Source organism: Hypanus sabinus, chromosome 23 (assembly GCF_030144855.1).
Source record: "Hypanus sabinus isolate sHypSab1 chromosome 23, sHypSab1.hap1, whole genome shotgun sequence".
Lineage (NCBI taxonomy): Eukaryota > Metazoa > Chordata > Chondrichthyes > Myliobatiformes > Dasyatidae > Hypanus > Hypanus sabinus.
In genome coordinates this window covers 21,505,185-21,520,889 of record NC_082728.1, presented here as the reverse complement: position 1 = coordinate 21,520,889, position 15,705 = coordinate 21,505,185, and the positions used below count along the sequence as shown (strand labels likewise).

General features: G+C 39.4%; 1 protein-coding gene across 3 annotated transcripts in view; it reads left to right on the top strand.

The window, feature by feature from the left end:
- LOC132380031 (lysosomal alpha-glucosidase-like) overlaps nucleotides 1-14,417 on the top strand; it is a 44,999-nt gene extending 30,582 nt beyond the window's left edge. For all 3 annotated transcript variants that reach the window (XM_059948508.1, XM_059948511.1, XM_059948509.1), the window contains 5 exons: nucleotides 3,305-3,446; nucleotides 4,835-4,933; nucleotides 7,043-7,207; nucleotides 12,129-12,281; nucleotides 13,983-14,417. In XM_059948508.1, the coding sequence (XP_059804491.1) occupies nucleotides 3,305-3,446; nucleotides 4,835-4,933; nucleotides 7,043-7,207; nucleotides 12,129-12,281; nucleotides 13,983-14,045 (622 nt within the window). In that variant the 3' untranslated portion in view covers nucleotides 14,046-14,417. The remainder of the gene's footprint in view (nucleotides 1-3,304; nucleotides 3,447-4,834; nucleotides 4,934-7,042; nucleotides 7,208-12,128; nucleotides 12,282-13,982) is intronic.
- Nucleotides 14,418-15,705: the final 1,288 nt, after the last annotated feature.

The window sequence follows — 15,705 nt, the reverse complement described above, 5'->3', positions numbered from 1 at the left end:
CAACAGGAACACTCAGAGAAAATGCTCTTAATCACAGAGAGCAAGTGCATACCCCACAGACACCAGGAAACAGAATTTAACCCAGATCACAAGTCAAAGCAGCAACTCAACTAGCTGTGCAATAGTTCTGCACCAAATGTTAAATACAAGTTGTGTTTTTTTTTAATTTCAACTGCCATTTTAATATTGTTTCAGAATCCAAGCTTTATTTTGTTTTCTGTAAAGTATTTAAAAAGCTTAGTTATAAGTTATTTTTGATGTATATTTCAGAATTGTTTGGTCTTATTATCTACCCTGAATCACTGTTATTAAACTGCATGGCTTTCCGTCTGAATCAGAAAACCAGAAGTTACAATGTAATGTACAGTAACAGGGGAAGTTGTGGTTCTAGTTGACTTAAGCTTTGAATTCAGTAAAGGGGAAGCAGAATCCCTATGATAATGCGAGGACCGGATGTGCATACAGTCATTGCCCTTGCTATAAAGTGGTCTAATTACTTGCTGTCAAGTTCTACAGGTAGCTCTATTTTTGTAGGATTTCCCATTCAAAGGTGTTAGTATTTCCTTATCAGGCTGTGATGTAACCAGTCAATATACTCTCCACCACTCATCTATAGAAGTTTGTTGAAGTTTTAGATGTCATGCCAAATTGACGCAAACTCCAAAGGAAGTAGGGGCACTGCTGTGCTTTTTTTCATGATTGCATGAAAACCGGTACAGGGTTGTCGTGAAGGGAGATTTTAATTTCCCCAATATTGATTGGCATCTCCGTAGAGCAAAGGGTTTAGATAGGGTGGAGTTCGTTAGGTGTGTTCAGAAGGTTTTCTGACACAATATGTAGATAAGCCTACAAAAGGAGAGGCTGTACTTGATCTGGTTTTGGGAAATGAACCTAGTCATGTGTCAGGTCTGTCAGTGGGAGAGCATTTTGGCATTTTGGAGATAGTGATCACAATTCTATCTCCTTTACCATAGCATTGGGGAGGGATAAGACAAGTTAGGAAAATATTTACTTGGAGTAAGAGGAAATATGAAGCTATCAGGCAGGAACTTGGAAAAGCAGATGAGCAGATGATAAATTGAGAGCAGATGTTCTCAGGGAAATATATGGCAGAAATATAGCAAGTGTTCAGGGGATATTTGTGTGGTGTTCTGCATAGGTACGTTCCACTGAGGTAGGGTACAGCAACTGTGGTGAACAAAGGCTGTTGAAAATCTAGTCAAGAAGAAAAGAAAAGTTTATGAAAGGTTCATAAAATGTAGGTAAGAATAAAGATCTGGGAAATTATAAGGCTAGCAGGAAGGAGTTTAAGAATGAAATTAGGAGAGCCAGAAGGGGCCATGAGAAGGTCTTGACGAGTAGGATTAAGGAAAACCCCAAGGCATTCTACAAGTATGTGAAGAGCAAGAGGATAAGATGTGAGAGAATAGGACCAATTAAGTGTGAAAGTGGAAATGTATGTATGGAGGAGATAGCAGAGGTACTTAATGAATACGTCGCTTCAGTATTCGCTACGGAAAAGGACCTTGGCGAATGTAGGGATGATTTACAGCAGACTGAAATGTTCGGGCATATAGGCATAAAGAGGATGTGCTGGAGCTTTTGGAAAGCATCAAGTTGGATAAGTCACCAGGACCGGATGACATATACCCCAGGCTACTTTGGGAGCCAAGGGAGGAGATTGCTAAGCCTCTTGCAATGATCTTTGCATTATCTATGGGGAGGGGAAAGGTTCCGGAGGATTGCCGGTTCCAGGTGTTGTTCCCTTATTCAAGAAAGGGAGTCAAGATAGTCCAGGAAATTATAGACCAGTGAGTTTTACTTAAGTGGTTGGTAAGTTGATGGAAAAGATCCTGAGAGGCAGGATTTATGAACATTTGGAGAGGCATAATATGATTAGGAATAGTCCGCATGGCTTTGTCAAAGGCAGGTCGTGCCTTATGAGCCTGATTGATTTTTTTTTGAGGACATGACTAAACGTATTGCTGAAGGTAGAGTAGTAGATGTAGTGTATATGGATTTCAGCAGGGCATTTGATAAGGTACCCCATGCAAGGCTTATTGAGAAAGTAAGGTGGCATGGGATCCAAGGGGACCTTGCTTTGTGGATCTATAATTAGCTTGCCTACAGAAGGCAAAGAGTGGTTATATTCTGCATGGAGGTCAGTGATCAGTGGTGTGCCTCAGGAATCTTTTCTGGGACCCCCTACTCTTCATGATTTTTGTAAATGACCTGGATGAGGAAATGGAGGGATGGGTTACTACATTTGCTTATGACACAAAGCTTGGGGGTATTGTGGATAGTGTGGAGGGCTGTCAGAGGTTACAGTGGGACATTGATAGGATGCAAAACTGGGCTAAGAAGTGGTAGATGGAGTTCAACCCAGATTAGTGTGAAGTGGTTCATTTTGGTAGGTCAAATATGATGACAGAATATAGTATTAATGGTAAGACTCTTGGCAGTGTGGAGGATCAGAGGGATCTTGGGGTCCAAGTCCATAGAACACTCAAAGCTACTGCGCAGGTTGACTATGTGGTTAAGAAGGCGTACAGTGTATTGGCTTTCGTCAAGAGCAGAGAGGTAATATTACAGCTATATAGGACCCTGGTCAGATCCCACTTGGAGTACTGTGCTCAGTTCTGGTCACCGCACTACAAGGAGGTTGTGGAAACTATATAACTATTGTGGAAACTTGTGGAAATCATTGCTGATTTGGTTTGCCCAGATTAAAACCTCCAATGATTATCATGTCACCCTCGTTGCATATTCCTCTTAATATCCTTCTTTTCAATGTGCACCTCTTTATCGTTACCCCTTGGGTGCCTATAGGTAGTTTCATGAACTTTTTTTCTTTGCCTCTGTCGTATCTTAATTCCACCCAAACCAATCATGCTTTTTGTTTTTTTTTCAGTTGCAAGTTCCTTCCTTTCCACTGGCTTTGTATCATTTTCAATATCAATGCTATCACATCTCCCTTTTACATTCCACTAATTTCTTCTAAATAATGTCAGATATTTAATTCTCTTACTTGGTTATCATCCAAAGTATCTTTACTGGTTCTCCACTAAGTACAGTGCACTTGGCATTTGCTTAACATGCCACAGTGTGACAACTGTCCGTGAGAATTCAGTAGTTGAACACTGAAATGTTTGAAGCACCAATTGGTAAGGCTGCATCGAAAAATTATATATATACATTTGACTTAAAATTCACAGTTGAAAGCTTTTTAAAAATCCATCTGAGTACATTTGAATAAAAACTACTTTGTCTTGTATGTATAAACTCTGCTTTGTCTTGGCTTTAGATTCCCTCAAGATCCAAACACATTAAGTATTGATCAGCAGTTCATGTGGGGAGATGCACTTCTTATCACTCCAGTACTGAAGCCCATGACATTTGAGGTGTCTGGCTATTTTCCCCCAACCACATGGTACAGTCTAAATGACGTAAGTTTTGTAAGGTTGTCCATTTTTAATGTGATCTTAGAAAGTTACATTTTCTCATATTCACTGCTTCTATATTAATAACGCTGTTCATTTGAGGTTGTGTGTTCAGCAAGTTTTTCTTTAGACTGATATGTTGAATTCTCAGAAAGTCCATAAAAAAGGCTTTATTTTTGACTTTGGGGCAAAAAATACAATGCAGGTGTAGTATCTTGTTCTGAGAGTTTTTCATTATGCCCAAGCGAACAAACAAGTATCCACTTTCTGTTGGAAATCATGAGAAAGGTCACCTGAAGTATGATGGCCCCAACAACATCCCTATACTTGCATCTCTTTCTTGATCTAAACACACTTGCAACATCTTACAAGTCTATCTTGCAGAGGAAATCTTGCAGTATCTCTCATAGCAAGACATCAAAGCTGTCCTGTGCTTAAAGCATGCAATGTTTCTAAATATTTCAGACTTCCAAAAATAAAAAGACCCAAAATCCTGAAATGCTTCAAAACAATCTAGTATTTTCAAGAATTCTCACAGCTGTTTCCCTCCAATGGAACAAGTGGAGACACAACCCTTCAGCTATCTCCATCTCGGTGCATATTCGTGTATGTTCTACACCAAAGGTCATTGAGAATTACTGCAATTTTCTGTTCTCCAACATTAGAGTATTGAAATAACAATCAACAACTGATCTCAGCTTCAGGAATTTTGCATTTGCATGCATGCAAACCCTATTATTGTTGACAGTTATGTGGAGAAAATGTTAATCATTTTTTGACAGTTTCTTACATGTAGGTTTGTAATTTAATTTTTGATATTTGACTATATTTAAACTTGTACTTTATTAAATACAGGAGTGGAACCCCTGTAGCTCATCCACTTCAAGGTTTGATGTGCATTTGGAGATGCCCTTCGGCATACCGCTGTTATAACGTGTGGTTATTTGAGTTACTGTCACCTTCCTGTCAGTTTGAATCAGTCTGGCCATTCTCCTCTAACTCTTTCATTAACAAGGTGTTTTTATGCACAGAACCGCCCGCTCTCTGGTTTTCACATCATTCTCTGTAAACTCGAGAGACTTGTGCATGAAAATCCCAGAGAATTAGCAGTTTAGAAAATTTTCAGTTCACTCCATTAGTACCATGATCAAAGTCACCATGATCAAAGTCACTTAGATCACATTTCTTCCCCATTCTGATGTTTGGTCTAAACAACAACTGAACCTCCTGATCATGTCTGCGTGATCTTATGCATTGAGTTGCTACCTCATTATTGGCTAATTAGATGTTTATTTTAATGAGCAGGTGTGCAGGCATACCTAATAATGTGGCCACTGAGTGTAAGTGCATGCTGCTCTGAATTTGTCATCATTTCAGTATCTCTTGCTTTTTAGGGAGCTGCAATTCATAGTAAGGGTCAGTATGTTTTACTTGAGGCACCTTTGGATACAATAAATGTTCATCTGCGAGGAGGCAGCATTCTTCCTATACAGGTAAGTGGATACATAAGCTTTAAAATGGGGAGCAAACATAGATTAGTTAAGAAAAGTCGGCATAGATTTAAGGAGCTTGAGAAATCTAAGCAGGAGTAGGCCACTTGTTCCTTATTGTTTAGTTATAGCTCACTACACCTTAAATATACCCAAATCCCTTCATTAGCTTGGTATCCAAATATCAATTTATCTATACTTTGAATCTACTTAATGACTAAGCCTCCACAGATCTTAGTGAGAGAACATTCCCAAGATTTGCATTCACCTGAATGAAGAAATTTCTCATCTCGGTCTTTAAGTGTCAGACCCATTATTCTGAGATAGTAGCCCCATGTTTTGGGCTTCCTCAGCCAAGAGGAAACTACATGTCAAACAGCTTGAAAAGTGTATGCTTCAATTGTACCACTGCTACTAAATTAATGTGACAACGCAGGGCTAGCATAAATCACTTGTAGGGCAATGCAAATAATTCAGAAACTTGTTTGTTGCGCCTTTCTTGTGCTCCCTAGTATATCCTTATTTGGTTAAACAGCTAAACACAATGTGCAAGGTCTGATATTACCAGGACTCAAATATATCTCTAGTAAAACTTAATTATTTTTTCATTCTAATTCTTTTCCAATAAGGAGCAGAAAAGACTTTGATTTGATCGAAATCAACAGTGGCTTACAAATGGCTTTAATATATTTATTCCACTTGATGATAGGTAATAGAAACTGTTAATTTCAAGTGAAGCAGAGGCATTCTGAAGTATTTTTAGGGCGCTTCATTAGTGCATGCAGTGATGCCTATCAATGGTAATCTCATTTGGTTTGTATTCCTCTGCACTGTGTTCCCAACCTGAGGTCCGTGGACCCCTTGGTTAATAGGGTCCATGACACAAAAAAGGTTGGTATCCTCTGTTGTACACCTATCCAAGTACCTGTCCAAATGCCTTTTAAGTGGCATTACTAACACTATAGCAATATGTTTAAGATAACCACCACCTTCTATGTGGAAAAGCTTGCCCCTCCAACCTCCTTGATATATCTCTCTTCACACCTTATAACCGTTCCCTCAGTTTCTAGACTCCCCTGACCTGACTCCATTACAACCATACCCCTCATAATTATTAAAAATTCCCAAGCTCTTCCTCTTCTTTCACTGAAAGTAAACCTAGCTTATCCATCTCATAACCATGGCCAATATGTTCCAGACAACATCTTGGTGAATCCCTACTGCACTTTCTGTGTAGCTACCACATCCTCCTCTTGGTGTGGCAACCAGAACTGTACACAGTACTCCAAGTGTGATTAACCAGTATTTTGTATAGCTGCACCATGATGTCCCAACTCTAATTCTCAGTGACCTGGTCCATGAAGGCAAGCATGCCAAATCTTCTTTTCTCTTCTCTGTCCACCTATGTCACTATCTTCAGGGATCAGTGGACATGTGCCACTAATCTTCCCACATCAGTGCTCCTAAGGTCTCGTCCATGTATTCTATACATCCTAAAAGAAAGTGACTTTCCAAGGTACTTTTCCTCACACTTCTCTGGATTCCATCTCTCCAATTTGTTCACTGAAATTATTTTTCTAGCAGCAAAGGTAAGAATGATAGATTTCCCAATATTCATGTAGATCGTAAAGAACGTTCTGGATTTTTTAAATATTCTGTGCAAATCAAGACCCCAAGTCAAAGCAGATATGAAAATGTTATTTGTTGAATTCAATTCTTCTGGTAAGACTTCGCCAGCCACATGCCTGAAGTGCATTAATGTCAATGTACTGTGTAATTCTGCATTGGTGATTAGGAAAGCACCTTGAGCAATTAGACCATTCTTTTTGAATGTTTTTTTTCTTTGTAACTTGTCCATTACAATTGGCTGATTAAGAAAAATCCGCAGTCAGGTAATTGCTTTCCACACTTCAGTTTCTCACTTGAAAATATTAAAGCAAAATAATCTGTATTTTCCACATTTAACAGAACATTTCATGATCCTGATGTTATGTATCTGGATTCTGTATTCTTGTCATCAAAATAATAATGTTGGTTAAAGAACTTCAGAAATTAACGAACTTAGTTGTAGTTCTTTCCAAGTAATAACTGCATTTGAATAACTTCAATCAGGAACCCAGCACTACAACTGCTGCCTCTCGTGAGAACTCATTTGGTTTGATTGTAGCACTGTCTGATCACGGAACTGCAAGAGGAGAACTCTTCTGGGATGACGGTGACAGCCTACTGACTTATGAAAATGGTGACTACACTGAAATTATTTTCCTAGTAGCAAAGGTAAGAATGATAGATTTCCCGATATTCATGTAGATTGTTAAGAACAATCTTTCCTGATTTTTAACTGCAAGCTTCATGTATCAAAAAGTTGCCGCTTGCTTCATTCAGATACATCTCTGAAGAAAAGCAAAACTGAGTTGCAGCTACTAACTCATAAAGACATTGATTGAACCTGCCCAACAGCCCGTAACCACCAGTGTTTCATCAGAAAGCAACATCAGCAGCAGTCAGGGAAACCCACAACCAGCTCCTCAGGAAGGATAGGATGGAGGTGCGAAGAGATGATGCCACAAATTAAAAACGTTAGCAATGATGAAGGAATAAACATAAGGCATAAATTAAGTAATGGGTGGAAGGGCAACTACGTTGTTAACATGAAAAATAATTCATCCAAACAACGCTAGAGGTAACTCCCTACTAGAAATCCATAACGCCACATCCACTGAAGTTCCTTCATGAATTTGACAAAACAAATAGTGAAGCTCGAGTGGTGAATATGGATTGAGTAAGGCGTTCGAAAAGGTTCCACATATTTCAATGGGACACTTAAGAGAGTCTTAAATAGACACAAGAATGAAAGAAAAATTGGAGGGCCATGTGGAAGAGAAGGATTAGATTATCTTGGAGTAGGTTAAAAGTTCAGCACAACATTGTAGGCCAAAGGACCTGTACTGTGCTAGACCCTTAACAGATAGTTGTTATTTTAAGAGTACTTGGACGGGCACCAGAAGAGGCATAATACCCAGAGTTAAAGATGAAGTGCTCAAAGAGGAATTTGGTTGAGTAGTTCTTATTTTGCTAAATTGTTGATCCTTATCTTGGTCAACTAACTTAGGTAAATAGCTAATTACTAATAAATTCAAACCACTTACAACTTTGTTGTGTCAATGTAAATATTCACATAAATTGTGTTGACCCTGGGCCAATAATTCCTGAATTCTATTGTTCTTTTAGAAAAATAAACAAAAAACACGGGATAAGATGTTAATATGCCTCGTGCCAATGCTGTCATGAGCACTTGCTCAAGACTGCTTTGATTTTGGGAGTGTCAAATGGTTGACACACGGGGGGGGGTTTCAAGTGGGAACCCTCCTTCCTCAATGTTTCATCCATTAGTCCATTATATCTCCGGAGGGCTGGACGATAATTTCTGGCATCCCAGAGTCACCCCACCCCCATTGTGTCTTCCCACTCTCGAGATTATCTTGGAGCCCAGGCAAGATCTTTTCACTCGATCCAAAGCCAGTGACTGCTTCTTTCCGCAGCCTCTGATGCGGCGCTGATGGTTCACAGTAGAGACTGACTATGGATCCCTAGCTCCTTCAGCGATTTGATGGTGGATGTGGCTACAAGTCCCCTACAACCCACTCCCACAGGACAAACTTTGGTTTTCCAGTCAAGTCCAGTGAGCTTCAGTAGCTAGATCTACATAGCATAGCCTCTTATGCTCATTTGCTTCTGCCACTGAATCCTCCCTTGGGACTGTGAGTTCCATGATGTAGGCGATCTGTAATGAGTTGGACAAGAGAACCAAGCCTGGCCTGTGGTTGGTGATAGCAGTTTCCGGTGGAAAGGCGAGCTGTTTATTGACATCCACCAGCATGTTTCAGTCACCAACTATGTTCATCTGTCCTGTTTTTGGCTTAGGAGGATTAGTTGTTTTTTTCCCTCCAAAACGAATGAAAGCTGTTGGTGTCAGAGCATTAGTCTTTCTGGGAAGAAAGGAATGGGTTGCTATCCTCTTGGTCTCGATTGCCACTGCCAGACTCAAGACCTGGTTGTGATGCATGTATCTGCCTTATGTGAGGCTGGTTCTATAGCTTGCCGGGATATGCTTGAGGGTTGCCAGAATCGGGCACAGGGTACATGTTGAGTCCTCACTGAACAACTGGTGGAGGTTTTTTTTTGTGGGCAAAGCACATCATATGTAGTTCTAATGAGAAAGCCAAGTCTGTTTGCTTCCATCTCCCATACGTCCTTCCAGCTGATTTTCCTCGTCTCAGTGCTTTCCCATCACATCCATTGCTCCTGCTTAGCCAGGGAGACGGCCTTTACAGTTCTGTCTGACTCTTTTCACCGTACTTCCTCAACAAATATCTTCCTTCAACCTGGAGCTGTGGCCTTGTGCCAGCTGGATCCACTTACTGCCAGACCAGAGCTGCCCCTCCCCTGTTGGACTTGGACTTGCCCCACAGTGTCTCTATGCTGAAAGGCTGCTGTTGCTTGCTGCACTGCATCAGCAGGGTTCCATTTCACCCAGTTGATAAGGTCCATACAGCGATACTGATGGTCTTGTTAAGAGAGTCTCTAAGTGTCTTTTGTAGATGCATCTTAGATCACTTGAATTCCTCTGTAAAGCCAGTGAAAGGTAGTTCAAGGACTCCTTTACCATCGAAACTGATGTTACCGATGACACCTTGCACTTCTTCACGGTTGTTAGTCGGATCTCGTAGACAATGACTGGCCATACCACCTGGGGTAAGAGTCCAAACTGTAAGCACCAAAGCTTCAGTTTTCCTGGCACGTGGTCTTTTCAGTGTTATCCAGGCCGCTGGCAATATGTTACTTTAGTTGCTACACCTTCTCTTTGTCCATGAGGCTGGCGTTGTACCATCTACCCAAGCTTTTGGCAGGTTATTCAGACACTGTTTGAATTAGGTCATCGCCAACGAAGAACTTTATGTCTTTCAGCATTCCCTTGACAATGGAGATGATTTGTAACTTGCTGGGTTTGATTTTCATTCTGATATGCTTGGATGTTTTCCTGCAGCTTTCCAAGTAGTCACTTGGTGCACATTGCAGTAGTGGTCAGTGTTGTTATATCATCCATGTATGCCCCAATAGGGGGAAGATGAAGTCTAGCATTTGTTCTTTCACCACCTACCATCATCTTGAAGCCGTGATAATGACCTCCGTAGCCATTGTGAAGGCCAGGGGTGATATAGTGCAACCTGCCATAATGCCTTCTTCCAGTCTCTGCCATGTTTTGATTAAAGTCTGCTGTTTTGAAGCACAATTGCAGGTCTTGAAAGTACAATCTTGCCAGCGTTGTGTGGGCATTGGGAAGAGCTCAAATGCTTCCCAGAGAAGTGTATGGGGAATTGAGCTGGATGCATTGGCGAGGTCCAGGAGGATCACATAGACACTTATTTTGTCCTTCCGAGCTGCTTGGATCGGATGCCATATCATACTTGTATGTTCCAAACACCTGGAAAACCCTGTAATTCCTGCTTTCTGTACAGATGTATCAATGTACTTGTTTCTTTCCGGCTAGCTGGCTAGCCTCTGTGCTATTATAGTGAAGAAGATTTTCCCCTCGACATTCAGAAGGCAGATTGGTCAAAACTGACAGTCATTTTCTGCATCCTTTTCTTTTGGAATCAGCGCACCACCAGCCCTTCACTACACTTTGGGTATTATTTGCTTCTGCCACACTACCCTCATGAGCCTCCAGTGAAACCACAAGATGTCTGGTACATTCTTATAAAGCCTTTATGGTTTTCCCATTTATACCATATTCACCCAAACTACTACTCCCACTTACAGCAACAAAATATGGGATCTCCAGTTGGTCCAATAGTTTATCTTTCATCTCCTTTACCCAGGCATGGGAGTCTTCCTTACAGCAGTTGATCTCCAGAGTTCTCAAGGCTCTACCTCTAAAGCTATTCATTATTATTATTCTTCCTTATCATTTCTGCACTGTTATCCTTTGACTCTATTGGTTCTAATTTATTGGGCTAACCTGTGCCCACTTTTCATTGACTCTTGCCCAAAACGACAGGTCGCATTACCTCACTGCTCTTTTCTCAAATAAGGAAATGCCTCTGATGTCATTTTTTTTCCCTCTCTTAATCAGGCTATTTCAAACCAATTATGTCCAGTCCAGATAAGAAACTGGCCTTTTTTTCAGTTCACGCACACAGAGCTGCTTATGAACTTCCTTTGATTCTTCTACTTTATCAAAGAGCATCACATTTATAGTTTCTTAGTTGGAAATTATCTCTGATTCAGCAGATTATTGGTAGATAATTTGTTCTGTCCTCTTTCAATTACTTCAGTCAACAAAATTGTTAATTCTGAAAACCAGGTCACAAGGTGTTAGTCACAAGAACAGTCTTGCAAAATGAGAGCTTTCATTTCACTCTTAATGTGTCTACGTAATGACTTCACATTTAATGTGCCTATTCGTCCACTGTGCTTGACTTGTTTCAACTAGCTGTTTGCTGATTTTTTTTTTAATTTCTCAGGCCAAACAAAGTAAACAGGAAATGAATATAGATCAGTTTTTTTCTAATTTGACATTAAATTTTACAAGGTGGCATGGTCCTAATTTGGAATCAAATAAATATTTTAAGCTGGAAATGCAAGGATCTTAATTTGCAGGAAAACAGAACAAAAACAACAAACTGTTGGAGGGACTCAATGGCATTCCTGAGGAGAATGAATTTGTCGATGTTTCGGGTTGTGGCCCTAAGTCAGGGCTGAGAGTGTAGAAGGAAGATAACTGATATAAAGGAGAGAGGGCAGTGAGAAAGAGCTTCACAAAAGAAAATTTCAAAGTCAACATTAACTTTTTTTTCCTCTTCGTAGGGGCCTTTGAGTATCTCCTAGCATTTTCTGTTTTTATTTCAGGTTTCCAGAATCTGCAGTTCTGTTTTACTTTGAGTGTCTTCTGACTGTGTTATTTTAGAAAATCAATTCTTTTTGGATACTTTAATGGAGAGCTTTGAGAGATCATGTTTGGATTTATTACATTGACAGAATTTTGAATTTAGTGTTGTTTTGTAGATAACGTATTATGTGATTTACCTGTTTCTATTAGATTACATTGTTCCCAATTCGGTTGTGAAATGGGCATATGCCAGGAACACATTTAATTATTCATGATGTTTTCATTAGCTCTATTTTCTACCCCCAGAACGTGCTGTTCAGTGAGATAATCCATTTGAGCAATCAGATTAATGATCTGATATTAAGCAATATATTTGTGCTTGGAGTTCCATTTGCCCCAAAGAAAGTTTCAGTGAATGGACTCTGGATCTCAGACTTCAACTACAAAGAAGACACAAAGGTGAGACCAAGGAATTTGTCTAGATAGCATTTAAATGATCATTTTGAACATACATGCAATTAACTTTGATACTTAAACATTGTATGGATATTTTTGATTCTGCTAAAACTGTTTTCTTCTTGCTGAGGCATGATACTAAGGATCTTATAGTCTAATGCCCTTGTTCGCACTTTTCCAAACCTGTGTCAATGGTGAATTATTGATGGACATTTTGCTAATGGGTCATCACTACTGAGGGATTTTAATCTACATAGACAGGGGAAATCGAGGCTAATTTAACCCAATTGATGAGGAATTTACTGTGCTTCTGGGGTAGCTTCATAGAGCAGCACATTCTGGAGCTAACCAGAGTGTAAGCTAGTATCGTGCATTGAAATAGGATTAATTAATAACCTCAAAATGAAGGCAACCCTCAGTAGCAGTGATCATATAATTGAAGTTTAGCAGAGGGAAGCAATGGTCCAAATTTAGTGGTTTCAATTCTAATAAGGTCAGTTATGTGACCATGAAAGCAGGGTCAGCTAAAGTGAACTGTAAAATTTGATGAAAGCAAAGATAAGATTAGCTTTATTTGACACATGTTCATCAAAACATACAGTGAAATGTGTCACCTGTGTCAAATCAGCAAGTATTGTGCTGGGGTAGCCCGCAAGTGTTGTTCCATAACATATCCACAATGTACTAGTCCTAATCTTTCAACTTCAGAATGTGGGAGGAAACCTAAGCAATCCCGGGAGCATGTACAAGCTCCATAAAGGCAGCGACAGGAATTGAACCCTGATTAATGGTTGCTGGCACTATAAAGTGAATCCAGTAACTGCTGTGCTACCACACCTTGTACTGTACCATGCTAATGTTTAAGAATCACCTTAAGGGAATCTTTTCATGTTACCAGAATAGATGCAAAAGAAAACTTCCAAAATGACTTTCCACCATCAGTGGTTAACAAAAGTTGGTTTCAAATCTAAGTACAAATCATGTAACTGCAACAATGGTAGGTGGCAAGTCAGATGACTGAACGAGATATATAAAGCAGCTGAGAGTGATTGGAAGATTAATAAAGAAGAGAAAAGTTGAGTATGAGGGGGAAAAAAACTCTCTAGAATCTAATGTAAAAGCAGGTGATAAAATTTCTACAAATATTTCAAAAAGGAACGTGGTAATACGCAGCATTGGTCTTGTGGAAATTTAGTCAGGGGAATCAGTAATGGAAAATAAGAAGATGGCAGATGAATTCAACATTTCTTTTGGGCAATTTGCCCTTCTACAGGATATAAGCAACATTCCCAGAAATGATTGTAAATTAAGAATTGAGAGAAATATTAGGATCACCAGGGAAATGTGTAACTGAGCAAATTGTTGGAGCTATGGGCTGTCAAGTTTTTTAGTCCAGATGGAGTTCATCTTAAGGTCATAAAAGAAATAGCTAATGAGATAATTAATGAGTTTTATTTTTTCAAAATTCCCAAAATTCGGAGGAGGTTCCTTTGGATTTGAAATCCTTATTCAAAGAGAGAGGAAGATAAAATGTGGGAAGCAAGCTGAGATAGACATTGCACGTGTAATTCATTTAGTTGAACTACCATTGGGATTTGAAGTCAGTTTTACAATGAATGGTATCAAGAATTTTCATAGATTTTTCTTACAAGATTGCTTTGATTCTCTCATTCATTTCATCCGTCTGCTTTAATTTTCTTTCAGGAGCTGATTTTGCAGAGTCTTGCTATTCCATTAGGAAAGCAGTTTACAATTAAGTGGTTCTGAAGAAAGAAAAGCAAACAGACCAAAATAAAAATTTCTGCAACAAAATAGATGGTTGTAAATTGTTGGCTGAAAGTTAGAGATGTTTGATTGGATTCTGATTAATAGTCTGATATAAATTGTTACACATCAATTTAAAAAGAATAAATGAAAAATTTATATCTTATACTTGAACAAAATTTTGATTGAATCTGTTATGTAAGCATTTTTTGAGAAGGAGTGGAAGGGTATTGACTGTGTGGGATCTCTGGTAGACCTTCAAGAGTCTCACTGTATCATCTAAATTACTGCTGCAAATATTTGCACTTTTACCTGTTACATAATGTAACTTAACCCACTCAGTGAAGAATTTCTAAATTAAAAATGAAACTGTCAGTAGAGTTGTCCTGTGATTTATTTTGTACTTAGCAAGGTTATGATCTAACCGATTACTGCCAAATATTGATCTGTTTTTCTATACCTCAAAATGTTACTGGATGCGTCATGCATATTCTACACTATTGCTCCATTTAATTGGCCCTATTTTGTTGAGGGCAGAGAGTGTGTTACTGTGTAGCAAATCATGTTACTTCATTTTATAACAGCACAAAATAAGTGCTGTTTTTGGCAATTTTTAAAGGTGTGTTCCTTTTCAACAATTGAATTTTTAAACATTTTGTTTAATCTGGGGAATTGTTTTTGATTGTGTACCAATGAAGTGCTCTTCAAACTAATTGATGTGATAAACTTAAGATAGTTTTGAGAGTCAGAATGACTCTGTTATTTACTTAATTCCATCACTCCTACTGGGTCATAGGCCACCAACAGCAGCATTCTGTCCAAGGGATGAGGACTTCGGAGCTTCTGTTGGTATTTCTGTAGCACAGGGTTTTTATGATGGGTTTTGCTAGCCCCATGTCCAAACCCCCTTATTTTACAGCTGGTCTTGGGGCCATCCAAGGTCGTCTGAATGAAGTGCCATATAAATCTTGTTTGAAAAGTAAAGCATAGGTTGTAATAGAGTAATTGTTCAGTAAAACCAAGACATAAGAGAAGTAGGCCATTCAGCCCCTCATGCTAATCATACCATTCAATAAAATGTGAGGTATAACTTCAGCTTTTCTACATGGATGATTTCCCTCTAGCTATAGTCTGGCTGCTGGAAGCTCACGCCATTTTGCACTACGTCTTTACAGATGTCTTTGTTCTCAGATAACCACCTAGGGTCAGTTCTGAGAAACAATGATTAAAGGCAATGTGGTATCCTCTTGAAGGAGGATATGCCATTCTGAACCTGAACACCAAGCAATTTCTCAGGACTGGGTAGACCACGGTGAATGACACTATTGTTTTCAATTCCAGACTTGGTGTTGAACCAACTGAAAACTACTGGTAAATGAACTACAGATGTTTTCTGCTTGTTCTCTTTAATTCTTTTCCTTGGATTCAGCTCTCCAGAAATCTGATCAGGCCTCTGCGTAAGCCAAGGGGTATGTCTCTTCCACAGAAGAGTAAAGCATTCCCACATGGTGTATTTCTGCCCCTGTGGGAGAGCAATTTGCTTGCTGGTAACATCTCACTGCTCATGAAGGACAGAGAGCAGTTCACTGGTGATGTATTCCTGTTCTTTTCCAGCGTCAGCCAAATTCCAGGTGCAAAGAGATCTGTAGATCACACTTGTGTA